The sequence below is a fragment of the Hakea prostrata genome, chromosome 8 (genome assembly GCF_041222555.1).
Source record: "Hakea prostrata isolate BN-2017 chromosome 8, UWA_Hpros_2, whole genome shotgun sequence".
Classification (NCBI taxonomy): domain Eukaryota; kingdom Viridiplantae; phylum Streptophyta; class Magnoliopsida; order Proteales; family Proteaceae; genus Hakea; species Hakea prostrata.
The window spans coordinates 3,762,136-3,778,461 of NC_142607.1; the positions used below are offsets into that span (position 1 = coordinate 3,762,136).

At 36.1% G+C, this 16,326-nt stretch overlaps 1 protein-coding gene across 1 annotated transcript in view; it reads left to right on the forward strand.

Moving 5' to 3' along the window:
- LOC149006340 (SAP domain-containing protein) overlaps positions 1-16,326 on the forward strand; it is a 32,871-nt gene that overhangs the window by 12,895 nt on the left and 3,650 nt on the right. The window contains exon 3 of the mRNA XM_089167415.1: positions 16,183-16,312. Within this exon, the coding sequence (XP_089023541.1) occupies positions 16,183-16,312 (130 nt within the window). The remainder of the gene's footprint in view (positions 1-16,182; positions 16,313-16,326) is intronic.

Below are 16,326 nucleotides of genomic sequence, written 5' to 3' on the forward strand. Positions count from 1 at the left end.
TAAAACAAACAACCAAGAGATTAAGGAAAAATAAATAAATAAATAAAGCAAAAGGAATAAATCTAAAAGAACCAATCCTCGGCAACGGCCCAAAATTTGGTGGATGTCGAATCCCCCATTGATAATCCTTCTCTCAACTAAATTTGTAATAGTAGTGAGTAAGGTCGAATTCGCAGAGATTGGTGAAGATTTATTCCTTGATAAAAATTGGGGGGTTTTGATAGAGCCTTGGGATCACAGTATTATGCTATATTGGGAGAGGAATGATTTGCTGAATATCTGACGAACAATATTTAGGGAAATAAATTAGATCTGGTCCTAAGAAGGAGGTTGCTGAATAAAGAATGCTTTGCAGAATATTTACTACTGAATAAGAGAGATTTTGGGACAGGCAAAATATTTCAGAATATTTACTACTGAATGAAAGAGATTTGGGGAGACTAGGGTTGATTAGGGGTTATAAATAAGGATAAGATGTGAGTAGCAGTTAAGGATTATTTATGTGACTGTTTGGGCAGCCGTAGGCTGTGGGGCAGCAATGTGCAGTGGGGGTGACTGGCACCATTGTAACCAGTTTATCATTGTTCATCGTTATTCTATCAATTATATAATATCAGTTTTGCACTCGATTCGTGGGTTCTTATCAAATTGGTATTCAAGCGTGTTTTGATATGCGGGAAGCAATGGAAATCGGATTATCCATGTTTTTCAGGGAATGGGATGTGCAAGAATGGCTTCTTGAAGTTTTGTTATTTTGTTGGGAACACTAGATCGAAGATGAACATAGATTGGGAGTGGCACTGCAATATTTAGAAGGAGAGGCGTTAGCATGGCTTTACTAGAAGAATTGGTTGAACTTCAATTGGTCAACCTTCAAGGAAGCCATGAAATTGGATTTTAGTGGCGAGCAAACGACTGAAGGAGCAGGAGAAGCAGAAAATACCAAGTTTGAGCAAGTTAATGGCACCACAATGTATGAACCATCAATAAAGGAACAAATAAAAGCAGCAAAGGCTGAAATCACAGAGAATGCTCTGAAAATTTCAGAGCCATCCAGACAAGGGGTGACGATATTGCAAATAGTAACCATGGCGATGAAGCATTGGTAGAGATTTTAAAAGAAGGTGAAAAAAGAGGCCAAAGGGGAAATTGCTGCAAATGACGGTATGGCAACCAGTGCTGCTAATCTGCTGCAAGTCCTTAATTCATATATTGACACAACACTCAAGGGAGTAGGAGTTGTGCTTTATATGGGTCCATATGTTATTGCTGTTCAGCTGAAGTCAGTTCCAATGGCTATTCCTAGTGTACTCTTTAATTCAGCTGAAATTTCTAAGGTTTTTCTTCATTTGGGTTGCTTGGAGTTATGTGGTTATTGGTTCTCAAGGAGGAATGATTTGCTAAATATCTGACGAACAATAGTTAGGGAAAGAAATCAGATCTGGTCCTAAGAAGGAGGTTGCTGAATAAAGAATGATTTGCAGAATATTTACTACTGAATAAGAGGGATTTGGGGACAAGCAGAATATTGTGAATAATTTGTAGAATATTGCAAAATATTTACTACTGAATAAAAGAGATTTGGGGTCAGGCAGAATATTGCAGAATATTCACTACTGAATGAAAGAGATTTGGGGAGATTAGGGTTGATTAGGGGTTATAAATAGGGATTAGATGTGAGTAGCAGTTAAGGATTATTTATGTGACTATTTGGGCAGCCGTAGGCTGAGGGGCAGCAATGTGTTGTGCGGGTGACTGGCCATTGTAACCAGTTTATCATTGTTCATCGTTATTCTATCAATTAAATAGTATTAGTTTTGCATTCGATTCGTGGGTTCTATCAGGTTTTAAATCAAGAACAAAATAATGAATAATACAAATAAACAGATGCAGTAGTTAACAAGAAAGTCATAATAATAAAAACTTTCAATCATGATTTAATTTCAGTATTGATTCTCTCAATTGATCATTGACTTAAAAACAAAAACTTTAATTTCGGGTAGATTGGTTATGGTCATTGAGGATCAGTCCTCTAACAGCCAATCTTTCCCTACTTTTTCGATAGCCTTCGGATCCGTCCTTTAAGTTATTCCCTAATTAATAAACATAACCTTCGGATCTGTCCTTTGAGTTATGTCTATTAATCGCATCAAATATGAAAGACCCAATCTCTAGTCAATAAACCCGAAAAAACTCGTTTATTTAAAATAGGACATACATTCTCATAGCAAACTCTCTAGGGCATTGATTACCCATTCGAGGATGCTATTTGTCACTTATATGAGAATAATAAATAATTATTCAAATTGACTAAGTATTGTATTAATCATCAAACAATAGGCCTCTTGTCTAAGGATTAATCCAATAACATAATAAACATGGAAAATGTATAAATACCTGAGAATTAAAGAAAACTAATTACCCGAAATCTCACAATTGTCGAAAATCAAACTTCTATTGATCTTGATCGAAAGATGGAATTAGCTAGACATGGAAAAGAAGAATAAAGAAATAGAAAACATCGTGCCGTTTCTTCCTCAGAACTGTGGCTTTATCTTATTGTAGCTTGTGATGATTAATCTTCGAAAATGCCTTCCTTCTTATGGAGGTTTCCTACTAATTCTGCATCCTTTCAAATTTTGTCATTTCCATTGTTCTCTTTAACAATGTAATTCTTCCCAATTCAGTTGTTTCCTTTCTTTCTGCTTGCCCATTTGATTGTTTCCATTCTTCCTCTTTGCCTATTTGATTGTTTCCATTATCCTTCTTGTCAATGCAGTGGTTTCTAATTTAGTCACTTTCCAATTTAGATTCTTCCTTAGATGTCTGATCGCAAGAGAGAACGAAATCTTTGTTTGTTGAATGAAGACATTTCACGAAAATCCTTCTGTTTGGACAAAATCAAATCTCTCGATTTGGACATAATCAAATCCTCCATCTTAATTTGGGTCTGGTTCTTTGATTTGATTTAAAAATGTGGCAATGTGGTTTTAAACCACCCTTTTTTTGGACTTGACATCCAAACGCTCTAATCTATAATATAAATCCAAATAAAACAACCAATTAGTCTAATTAAAATACGAAGGATTTGATATAATATTAATCCAATTAAGTGACCTATCACTTTTGCTGGAACTGAAGTTTTCAAACCTATTGTGGACTCACTATTGCTTGTGACCGGTCTTCATTAGTGATAACTAATGAAGGCAGTTTGCTAGGGTTAAAGTGATGGGGACATCACACCATGACCGCCACCACTCATTATTACTAGAGGTGGAGGCGGCAGAACATTTTCCATATGGTTTGGCTACTAGAGAGGGTCATTTGGACCCTTAGGATTGTGGTCCTTATATGACATACAACATACTAATAGGTATGAAGCTAAGGTTGGGCCAATAGAAAGGAGGGGTTCAGGAGGGTATACACTGTACCGGTGGTTTCTGGAAACATATTTGACAGTGCCCAAAGTAGTTTGAAGAACTTCGCACTTAGCAACCACAGCTGCCCTGAAAAGCACTTAAGTCAGTCACGCCCAAAAACCTTGCAGAAATGCTAGTGAGGGCTCCATTCATAGAGAATATTTTGAGCAAATGAGGATCCCTCATTGTTTGCAACTTCAATGGAGAATGTAATGGGTTCATGATGTAGCCTCAATTAAATGAGGGCCAATTCTTCTAAGATCTTTAAGAGAACCAACTCAAACGGGGTGAGTCGGTTTGGCTATAGGGGAAAAAAAGCCAAAGTTAGGCTTTGGGCTTTGTGGTTAAAATTCACACGCTATTAAATGATATTTAGGGTATCAAGGATTCATAGCCCATTCCATCCTCTGCCTCTGGTAGTAATGAGTGGTGGGCGGTCATGGTGTGATGTCCCATCAATTCTCCCTGCTTGCAGAAGAATTCACCTCCGGTGAATGAGAGCTCTAGTAGTACTCCAGGAAGTCGGGGTCCAATCACTAAAACTCCTAGTATGTAATCCAAGAATCATCGCTTTCTAGTCGTCCACACCTTCTAATCAAAACTCATGCTGTCCTCCATGGGTGGTGGAAATGATTGTGTCATCTAGCACATCCTCGATCTTAGCAGGTAAGGTGGTAAACTGGGATAATGGAGGGGAAGGTGTAATGTGGGTAAAAGGGGCTTGCTAGTCAATGTTAAAAGGGACTCTCTAACTGCAGGTGGGTATGGTGTAGGAGTAGTGTGCTGGTCATGGTAAGGAGTGAGGTCTTCAACATTGAAGATGTTACTTACTCCAAATCAAATGGCTAGTGATATGCACATTTATGTGTGAAATCTTAGGGCATAAAGCATGCATTTTACACACTTAGAGTGGAGCTACCTTGGGTTTTATGTTGTTTTTGCAGGTTTTATGAATTTTTAGGACTTTAGTGAATATCTGGAGTTTTGGGTATGAAACATGCGATTTTTCATGTCAAAACGTCCATTCAAATTCTCAAGTGTGGAACTGGGCCTAATTTGGAGCATGATGGGCTAGAGATGCAAATATGGGCCAACTCCAGAATATCTTATAAAATTAGATTATGATTTTTATTTTATTTTTCTATATTGTAATTGAATGAATGTATGGGCCCAAAAGTAGTCAAAGATTAGGATTTTCTATTTTCTAGAAGATTTCATTTTTTTTAGATTTTATTTATTTCTCTAATTAGTTTTCTCTCTCTCTCTTCCCACTTTCTATTCTTTTCACTATTTTATTTTATTCTTTTTCCTTAATTAACCTAAAATCACTTTTCTAAAAAAAAAATATTTTTCCCCCTTATTTCCTTCTTTCACTTTTCTTTCCTTCTTCCACTTGTTCTCCACGTTAACTTCAAACTCAAATATATTTTTTTAGTTTAAATTCTTCACTTTCTCTCTCTCTCTTTTTATTTCAAACGAATTTTTGCTCTTTCTTTATTTTTTTCTTTTTTCTATTTTACTCTTGTTATTATTATTATTATTATTATTATTACTATTATTATTATTATTATTAGTATTTCCTTGTTTGTAAATTATTCTCCATCTTCTATAAATATTACCTCCCCGCTTAGGTCTAGTTTACACTTTATTTTCTCTTTAGTTTATTTTAGTCTTGCATTTTCTATTCTCTTTAGCTTGTTCTAGGTTTTCTCTAGTTCTTTGATTACTCTGTGGGTTCTAATTCTAAATTGAATGTTTAGGTTTTAGTGTTTTGCAAGAAAGATTGAAGTTGTGTAATTTTTTTTTATGCAAGTGTATTTCCTTTATTTTTATCAATGCAATTTCAAGTTTGAAGATTCGTTCTCTCTGGGTTTAGCAATTGTAGATCTAGATTATTCTAGATCTGGTTGTTAGGGTTGGTTGAGATTCGAATCGTTTGTTCAAGTTTTTTTTTGAGATTCAAAGATGCAAGTAAGTAACATTCTTCAATAATCTTCTCTCCCCCCTCCATTCCCGCTTTTATCTACCCCTCCATATTCTTAATTTAGGATTTACTTTCAGCATTTATTTATTGCTCTCCCTTCCCCTTGGTCTTTGATAAAAAATGCCTACAGTTGTGCTTCTCTTTGGTTAAGGTTTCCCTTTTCCTTTTATTGCTTGTTATTTACTTTCTACATTTTCTCTCTCTTTAGTATCCGTTCCCCCGATCGGTGGACTGTAAGCTACGGCAAAGGGTCCACGGTCAAAGTCATTATAATTATACTCCCCTTCCCTCGATCCAAAACTGACACTCAGATCACTTCCTTTTTATATTTATTGTTCGTATTTTTTTCCTGTCTTTTATTTATGCATTGGTTGTGTTTGCTTTATTTTTTGTCTCAATTCGATTGCATTAGATGTATGGATTATGATCGCTTTAATTTCATTAATTAGTTAAAATCTTTGAATCATTGCACTCTCGTATTACCATTAAGGGGTTAAATTTTAAGTGGCATATCTCCCTGAGATCGACCCGTTAGCTACACGATCTTGGACGCTTGCGGTTATTTTATTTTGCAAACAAGTTTTTTTAGTATAGTGGTAAGTATTCCCGTTTGTCAAACGAGTGACCCGGGTTCGATCCCCGGCAACGGCGCCAAAAACTTGTTTGCAAAATAAAATAACCGCAAGCGTACAGTATCGTGTAGCTAACGGGTCGATCTCAGGGAAATATGCCACTTAAAATTTAACCCCTTAATAGTAATGCGAGAATGCAATGATTAAAAGATTTTAACTAATTAATGAAATTAAAGCGATCCTAATCTATACATCTAATGCAATCGAATTGAGACAAAAAATAAAGCAAACACAACCAACGCATAAATAAAAGACAGGAATACGAACAATAAAAACAAAAGGGAAGTGATCCGAGTGTCAGCTTTGGATTGAGGGGAGTATAATTATAATGACTTTGACCGTGGACCCTTCTCTGTAGCTTACAGTCCACCGATTGGGGGAACGGATACTAAAGAGAAAGAAGAAAAAAAAACAAATGCAGAAAGTAAATAATGGGAAACCTTAACCAAAGAGAAGCACAACGGTAGGCATCTTTGATCAAAGACCCAGGGGAAGGGAGAGCAATAAATAAATGCTGAAAGTAATCCTAAATTAAGAATATGAAGGGGTAGATAGAAGCGGGAATGGAGGGGGGGAGAGAAGATTATTGAAGAATGTTACTTACTTGCATCTTTGAATCTAAAAAAAAAAAACTTGAACAAACGATTCGATCTCAACCAGATCTAGAATAATCTAGATCTGCAATTACTAGACCCAGAGAGAAAACGAATCCTCAAACTTGAAATTGCATTGATAAAAATAAAGGAAATACACTTGAATAAAAAAAAATTACACAACTTCAATCTTTCTTGCAAAACATTCAATTTAGAATTAGAACCCTCAAAGAATAGAGAAAACCTAGAACAAGCTTAAAGAGAATAGAAAGTGCAAGACTAAAATAAACTAAAGAGAAAATAAAGTGTAAACTAGACAAACTAGACCTAAGAGGGGAGGTAATATTTATAGAAGAAGGAGAATAATTTACAAACAAAGAAATACTAATAATAAGAGTAAAAAAGAAAAACAAATAAAGAAAGAGCAAAAATTCGTTTGAAATAAAAAGAGAGAGAGAGAGTAATTGAAGAATTTAAATTAAAAGAAATATATAAGAGTTTGAAATTAATGTGGAGAACAAGTGGAAGAAGGAAATAAGGGGAAAAAATATATTTTTTTAGAATAGAGATTTTAGGTTAATTAAGGAAAAATAATAAAATAAAATAATGAAAAGAATAGAAAGTGGGAAGAGAGAGAGAGAAAACTAATTAGAGAAATAAATAAAATCTAAAAAAAATGAAATCTTCTAGAAAAATAGAAAATCCTAATCTTTGACTACTTGTGGGCCTATACATTCATTCAATTACAATATAGAAAAATAAAATAAAATAAAAATCATAATCTAATTTTATAAGATATTTTGGAGTTGGCCCATATTTGCATCTCTAGCCCATCATGCTCCAAATCAGGCCTAGTTCCACACTTGAGAATTTGAACGGACATTTTGACATGAAAAATCGCATGTTTCATACCTAAAACTCCAGATATTCGCTAAAGTCCTAAAAATTCATAAAACCTGCAAAAACAACATAAAACCCAAGGTAGCTCCACTCTAAGTGTGTAAAATGCATGCTTTATGCCCTAAGATTTCACACATTAACGTGCTCATCAGAATCCCCCACACTTAGACTAAGCTTGTCTTCAAGCAAGAATAAAAGAAAATACAAATGAAGGTAAGAAACTAATGCAACAAAATAAAGTCCTCACTCACTTTCGTAGGAATCACCGTTACACTTTGCATGTGCAACAAGCCTTTAAAACCACTAGGTTACCCCTAGAGGACAAGTTTTGTCTCGTGGATGTTTGTAGAGAATATACATCCAAAATTCCAATTCAGCTCAAAATAAAACATTGCAAATTTCAACTCTAACAATTGGTAAGTACTTAAACAAAATCAATAGCTATGACAACTTTCCTCACCATTGATTTAAGATCCCCCACATTTGAACTCTATTACCCCATATTGATTTTTGAGACTAAACATATATCTTAATCAAAGACTCACCTTATATCTTTCAAGTACATCTCTCCTTTAAGCAAAACCACTAATAGAGTAAGAGGACCAAGGACTAAGGTTTTGAAGTATTTTTGACCAAACATTTCTACCAAGGCATTGATGACACTTGCATTTATTTCTCCCCTTTTTTTTTTCGTTCTTTCTTTTGAGTAATGAACTATAATTTACTCCACTACGATTGGCTTGAATGACATGGTGGAGCAAACACCTGAAACCCAAGTTACTTTGTAGCTTTGCTTTGCATATGCCCACATAGACAGTGATACGAGAGTTCTTTTCAATAATCTCATTCCTAAGAGTTTCGATCAAGTCACCTTGATTCTTGAGTCGGAGTGCCCTGTCTAGTTCCAAGGAATTCAACTTTTACTTTCTACTCTTTTTTTTTCACTTCTTTTTTAACTTTTGTCATGCCATACAAAAAAATTGATCTCAACTCCTAGCCAAAGGAACAAGGACCCACAAAACCATAGATAGTCCAACGCCTTAAGTTAAGGGCCTCTTATTTTTCTAAAGGAAATTCTCTTCTCAACATACGTACAAGTTACCTTCCTCTCAACAGGTTTTTTATGTGTTCACGATGGGTACCAAAATCACTCTCATTTCACACATCATAGCAATTGAAATGGTATGTACACTAACCAAGAGCCAAAGTTAAAATTTACAAAGAAGGTATTCCCCCCCACACTTAAGTAATGCAATGTCCTCAATGCATGCATGAAAAGATAAACAAGGAAGACAAATGAGGGGTATACCTGTCAGTCAAGATGTGCTTATCATGGGAAGCTTTAGTCTTATCTTCAATATCAATGTATGATGGGGAAGATACTCCACGTAAGAAAAACCATGAATAAAAAAAGTCATCCCTAAAGACTTCAAGAAAAACCTTCACCATGTAAGAGAAAATACCCATCATACGTTGAGGCTTTCTAAAATATTTGGCATCCTCCATAAGATGAATGTTGTACAATGGAAGAGCTTAGACCTCTGATATTAGTAATAGACCAACCCAATGCATCTCTATTATCATTCAACAGTATGATCAACTCTTCTGCTTGGTCAGAATTTAAATTAGAGACAACAATGACAGGATGAGTATTATCTTGTCCCAATAAAGCATATTGCAAATTAGAAGGCAACTCTTTCAATTCTAGCTTAGGGGATTCAATTATTGAGGGTCTGGGAATGGAGATGGAGATGGATGGGGGTTTAATAGGCTTCAAAGGTATATGAAAACTTGAGACTTCAGAACTATCATCTTCCAACATATCTATACATTCTTGAAATTCATGATCAAAATCAATCTCAAAGTCGGTAATCAAATCATTAGGAAAATCCAAAGACTCCTCAAGCATATTGATTTCTTCCTCAGTTTGTGATTGTTTCCCTATCCTAAACATATTAAACTCCACAGTTCAATTTCCGAAAGACAACCGTAAGAGGCTATTTTGACAATTGATTAATGCATTACTAGTAGCCAAAAATGGTCTTCCTAGAATTATTGGGATTTCATATTTGATTGAAAAAGATTTAGTATTTAACACAATGAAATCAACTAGAAAAATAAATTCTCCCACCTTCAATAAAACATCTTCAACCATTCCCTTTAGGAATCTTAATTAACCTATCCGCCAACTGAAGAGTAGTTTTAGTTGCTTTCAGTTCCCCCCAATCCTAGTTGCTTATAAACATGGTAAGGCAAAAGATTCACACTTGCACCAAGATCAAGTAAAGCATGTTCAATGTGTGTATTGCCTATGCCACAAGCTATGGTGGGGCTCGCTGGATCCTTATACTTGGCTACTACAGGTTGAGTAATTATGGAACTGATGTTACCTGCTAAGAATGCCTTTTTGAGAACGCTATTGATTCTTTTATGAATGCATAGATCTTTCAACACTTTCGCGTAGGCGGGGATCTGGGATTTGGCATTTAAAAGAGGGATATTCACTTCTACCTTTTTAAAGACATCAAAAATTTTCCCAATAATTGCAGTTTTCTTCTTATTAACTAGATGGCTAGAATAAGGGGCCTTAGGAACATAAGGACACTCATTTGAAATTTTCTCTTTTCTTATAGTTTCAGCTAGTGGTTCAACAAACTTAGGTACTGCTACAGTAGTTGGCTCATGTTGAAATAAATAGTTGTAGTAGAATGGCTTATTGATACATGATCTCAAGCCCTCTATTTATAATTAAGTGGAAAGTAGACTATTACAAGGAATAGAATTTTACATGAATAAAAACTCTAATTTGACTCCTATACGAACTCTTATTAGACTCCTAATAGAATCGAACACTCCCCCTCAAGTTGAGGCATGGATATCACACATGCCCAACTTGACCAAAAGAGTATAAAACATCTGTCTAGGTAAACATCTGCAATTTGATCTTCAAACTTATAGATTATGTCTGCCTTATACCCATTTGCTTTGTCCTCATCTTTACTGCAACTTTATGTCTCCAAGGAAGAACGCCTAAGAAAAAAGGTAGAATCTTCAAATGTTGAGAAGACTAAATTTCTGCGCAAATCTGAGGGAAAATATTTTTTTGGGGTAACAATTGCTAGGGTAAAACAGCCAAAGTGAAACTTTTGATTTGTAGCAATGTTAGATCTTTAAAGGGAAAGTTTGCCAAGGGACAATCTCCAAAGGTAATAGAGATCAAGTTCTGCAAAGGTCAAACGACAAATCTTTTGCAAGGCTAGATCTCCGAAGGGAAGATGTCACGTTAAGGGGCAAATCTCCAAGGTTAACAGAGATCAAGTTCTGCATAGTCAAAAAGATAGCTCTATAGCAATGTTAGATCTCAAAAGTAGAAGATTGCGAAGGTAAGGGACAAACTTTCAAAGGTAACAAAGATCAAATTCTACATAAGGAAGTCTACATGAAAGGCATTGAATTGTAGACATCTTCAATCTCCCCCTCACGTGTAGCTTTACACGTGGGAAAACAATAAAGGAAATCCCAATGGGGAAATTTGGAAAGGAAGAAATTGTAATGGTAAGATGAAAGTATCATGAAAATAAATCTAGAGAAAATGACAAAATTTGAAAGGTGGATGACCGAGCCTACAGTGCTACTGATGAAGGTCTGATATTACCGAATGGACCGGATTAGAAGATGTAGTCAAAGCAGAAGTAGATCCTCCAATCGGCTCGAGCAAATAAAGTCCATTTACCACGACCAATCTCCTTCCCCGTGACCAAATTTTGAAGTAGCAAGGTAGGAGTTGGTAGGGGTAGTAGAGGAAGCAGTGGACGAGGCTGTACCGGCAGTAGAAGACTGCAGAATACGTCGCAGAGTAGCGACCTCCTCCTGTGAAAAACCAACGTCTGTAGAGGGTGTGGTGGAAATTGTCTCAGAAAGATTAGCCTTTGGTTTTCCCTTTCTTTGTGCTCGTTTTTTGCTCAAAATCAGCAGGCTTCCCATGCAGTTTCCAACAATTTTCCTTGGTATGATATGGTTTGTGACAGTGCTCACACTTGACAATCTCCTTATCCGGATCAGATTTAGTGTGAATAGACTATAAAGTTGATTTCTCCATAATAGGAGTATGAAGCATGACTAATCGACGACTTTCCTCACACTTAACAAGAGCATAAGACTGTTCTAGTGTAGGAAAGGGAGAACGACTTAAGACTTGCACTCTGTGATCTGATTGTTCTCCACGTTCAAACCTGCCAAGAAGTCATATACTCGAATCTTATCAATGTACTTCTTATATGTCGCCACATCATTTGGATTAGTGGGGTGATAATCCCCATAATGATCCAATTCTTGCCAAAGAGATCGCAACTCAGCATAATAGTGGGCCACAGTTAGTTCCTTTTGGGTAGTCTCATGAAGCTTCTTTCGTAGCTCATAAACTTGTGCATCATTCCCCAACTGTCCATATGTTTCAGTAGTAACCTTCCAGATTTGGGCTGCAGTATCAAGTAATAGGTAACCCCGGGCAATATTTGGATGCATGGAATTCAAAAGGAATGACATAATAAGAGAGTCATTTGATATCCATTTATCCTGTAAAACACCTGCGGTAGTGGGTTTGATAGTGGTGCCCGTAATGTATCCAACTAGTCATCTTCCAGCAATAATCAGGTAAGCAGATCGAGACCAGATCAAGTAATTTGTGCCGTCAAATCTTACCGAAAGAGAATGAAGAGTGGGAAAATATTCGGATCCAGTGGGAGCAGTAGTATCATTTGTGGCTGCCATGTTGAAAGAATTGTCTGGAAGTTCTTCGTCTTCACTCTTCAAATTAACTGAAATGTGGCAGAATGCAACAGCCAAACCACCTAAAAAAAAAGGTTAGAATTACCCTCTTTTTTTCCTTCTTCTTTTTTCAGTAATGACAATTATGTCCCTGAAAATCTGAATTTGCAAATAAATCTCAGAACTTATTCAAATTTACATATAAGTCCCTGCAATGCAAATTTACCAAAATAAACCTCAAACATATATTTTGTTTGGGCTAATCGAAGTGATTTAGATGAAGAATCGATCCTCAATCGCAGGCTTTAAGAACAACCCCAATCGAAGAACCTCAATCGCAGAATCTTGAGGCAGAATCCCAATCGAAGAACCTCAATCGCAGGCTTCAGATGAAGAACCAGGCTTCAGAATCGCAGGCTTCAGATGAAGAATAAGAGAAATCAGCGAAAAAAAAGGTTGCAGGAGCAGCGGTAGTGCAGGCTTCTTCTTCTCTTCTTCTTTCCCTTTTTTTAGAAAAAAAACGATGGGTTTTGATCCTTTTCTACGACAGAGATTGGTTTGAAGAACTGCTAGAAAAAAACGATGGGTTTTGATCCTTTTCTACGACAGAGATTGGTTTGAAGAACTGCTAGAAAAAAAACGATGGGTTTCGATCCTTTTCTACAATAGAGACAACAAGAGAGGCCAGGAGGTAAGTTCGACACTCTTCTCTCTTTTTTTTCTTCTTAATTCCCTAATTGAGATTAGGCTCTGATGCCATGTTGAAATAAATGATTGTAGTAGAATGGCTTATTGATACATGATCTCAAGCCCTCTATTTATAATTAAGTGGAAAGTAGACTATTACAAGGAATAGAATTTTACATGAATAAAAACTCTAATTTAACTCCTATACAAACTCTTATTAGACTCCTAATAGAATCCAACAGCTCATCCTTAACTTCTACTTGTTTCTCAGACAAACCCTTATTAGGAGATACTTGAACATTCTCCTCATAATAGTGGTCACTAATCTTGCTCTTTTCATTAATATGTGACTCACCTGTTAAATACCTTTTCCCACTTCGCAATGCAGATACAAAATTTATTGAAGCTAAAGAATAAGGGGAGGATTCAATTTGGTTGACTTGATTTGGTAAATTTGATGGTCTTTGTTGAATCTGAATCCTAGGATTTAACTCAGGTTGGCTAGGCATTTTACCTTTTTCTCGCTCATACAAAGCACTTGAAAGAGTGGAAATATGTTTTTCCATATTATGCATATAAATCATGATGGTGCTGGAAAGTACTTCCATGTTCTTCTTTAAGGTAGAGAGACGAAAAAACTTCGGATTATTACCTCTATTAAAACCAAGTGATGATTGATTTTGTGCAATGAGAGGCATATGAGGCATATCAAGTGGATTGACAGGCCTGGCTAAATTAGCATTTTGAAAAGTTGGTGCTTGAGGGAACTGGGCATTTTGATAATCAAAAAATTGTGCACTTTGTTTCTGAGAGAGCACCAAATTGATTTTGTGTGGAATTATTGCTTAATCCATTTTGGTTTTGCCCTTGAGACCATGAAAAGTTAGGATGATTCTTCCATCCAGGATTGTACGTGTTACTGTACGGTTTGGGAACATCGCACTAACATTTTCATGTTGGCCTTCAGAATAGCTAGGGCATTCCTCAATTACATGTGTAGGAGACTGACACCATGCACATATAGCAATAGATTTGTCAATAAAATGTGATTGACTTGGTGGTGGTGGTGCAGCCTTTACTACCAAAGTCTCTAACTTTGTCAAAAGACTATCTATTTGTGCATTCTTATAAACTTGGTTATCAACAAAATACCCCCTACTAGTCCTTTCAAATTCTTGGGTTGATTCACATTCTCTAGTTCTATCTGCTAGGTCTAAAAGAAATTCCCAAGCTTTGGAATCATCAGTGAACGATGTAAATCTTATGGGGCACATAGATTCCAAAAGTTGCTTAATTTGATAGTCGATACCCTCATAAATTATTTGGCATAAATGCCATAATTCTAAACTGTGGTGAGGACATTCTTGGAGAAGGCTTTGGAACATCTCCATTACCTTGGCAAAGGACTCAGTGGGTTTTGACAAAATTGAAGAATGTCATTTCTTATTTTATTCGTCTTAGAAAAAGGAAAGAATTTCTTCAAGAATAGTACAGTGAATTGTTCCCATGTGGTAATGCTATCTAGAGGTAGGCTGTAAAGCCACCTGAAGTGTTGGTTCGAACCCAATTCGTGAAAAAGAAAGGCAAGGAATATGTCACTTTTTGGCTTGGTCCTTTAATGCAAAGGTAATAAACTGTAATCTTACGGCATCATCAGTGAGTTGTTGTACCTTCATAAGGACACAAACCTCCTCAAACTCCCTAAGGAACAAATATGCATCTTGATTAGGTAACCCATGAAATTGGGGTAATATAAACAGATAGTTAGGTTTAAGTTTAAAATTGTTACCCCTTACGTTAGGTAAACGTATACAGGAGGGTTGTGCAGACCGAGTTGGGTAAAATCTATCCCTAAGACTCTTAGGTGGTTATGTCTCCCATGGTCAAGGTAGATACTCGAACAAGTCGATTGGTGGAATCACGAGTCCAGACATGCATGCACTAACCTCCTAATGCAATTGAAGGCTCTTATGGAAGATGAGTTTTTTTTTTTTTTTTTTTTTTTTTTTAAAGGAACTAAAGAAGAAAAGAAAATAAAGTAAAACCAAAAGCAAAAGGAGAAGTAATGGATTTCCCCACCACAAAGATTGAAACAATGATTCCAAAGCCGTAAGGTTGCCGTATAGCTGAGCGCTGTATAGGTTTGACAGGAAGGGAATCCATATAGTCTTCGGAGCTACCTACAATCGAATCCTGGGGATTCTGTAGTAGAGTGGGGACGACTATACGTTTGTTTTACTCAAGTTAAGAGTAATATCTTTGAATTTTTTATTTTTTTTTAACACTTCGATTTACCTAAGAATGAGGAAAATAAGATGGACAAATATCTCCCCGGCAACGGCGCCAAAAACTTGTTTGCAAAATAAAATAATTGTTAGCTACACGATATTGTGCACTTGTGGTTATTTAATTTTGCAAACAGCTAGTTAATCATATAAGCACTTGTGCCAATCCTCTTAATTACCTTGAATGGGCCCCACGAGCTTGCTCGCTTTTCCTCTCACAAACCTAGTCGGGTGGATCCGAGCCATTACCAAGTCATCTACTTTGAACTCCTGTAGCCTTCGGTGAACATCTACACGAGACTTATATACCTCATTGCGGGAAGCAATCCATTGTTGTATCTTTGAATGTAAATTATGTATGCGTTGTGCAAAAAGCTCGGCTGACTCACTAACTCTCAATCCAAGAATAGAAACTACAGCAGTATCTATCACAAATCTCAACAAACTCAATAAAAAGGATGTAGGTTGCAGAATAAGTATGAACAGCTTGGATTGCTTTGAATGCTAATAAAAGACGATATTTACTTTGCATTGTCAAAATCTGAATGTCCTTTTCCTTGTAATGCTGCATCAAACAGTTGCATCCAATTCAAGTCACCTACCTGGTTAGATGATTGAGTATACTAATTTAATTCCTCATTTTTCCTGTGTCAGCTTGGAACCTTTTGTCAGTTTTTGTGTTTGTGTTTAGATTTTTTCAACCTAGCTAGCATATTGCTGTTGCACACCTAGCTATTAGTGAAGTGTATCTTGTGATAAATTTCTATTTATTAGCTTGTTTTTTCACCTTTTTTGGTGGAAATATTGGTTCTTTGGAGGGTGGTTGCTGCAGTTTCTTTTGTAATATAACCATTTGTCTAACTTATTTATTGTAAAAGATTTTAAATTATTGCTTTCACTTGTCTTTCTATCCAGAGGAGCAACTAATAAAGACGAACCAAACAAACATTCTGATTAGGTCTCTCACCCTTAAGAAACAGAAAAGTGAACCCGGCCCAAAGGATACAAAGGGTAAAGCAACAGCTGTGTACTCCAAAGGCAAGAGGTACTGATTCAGTT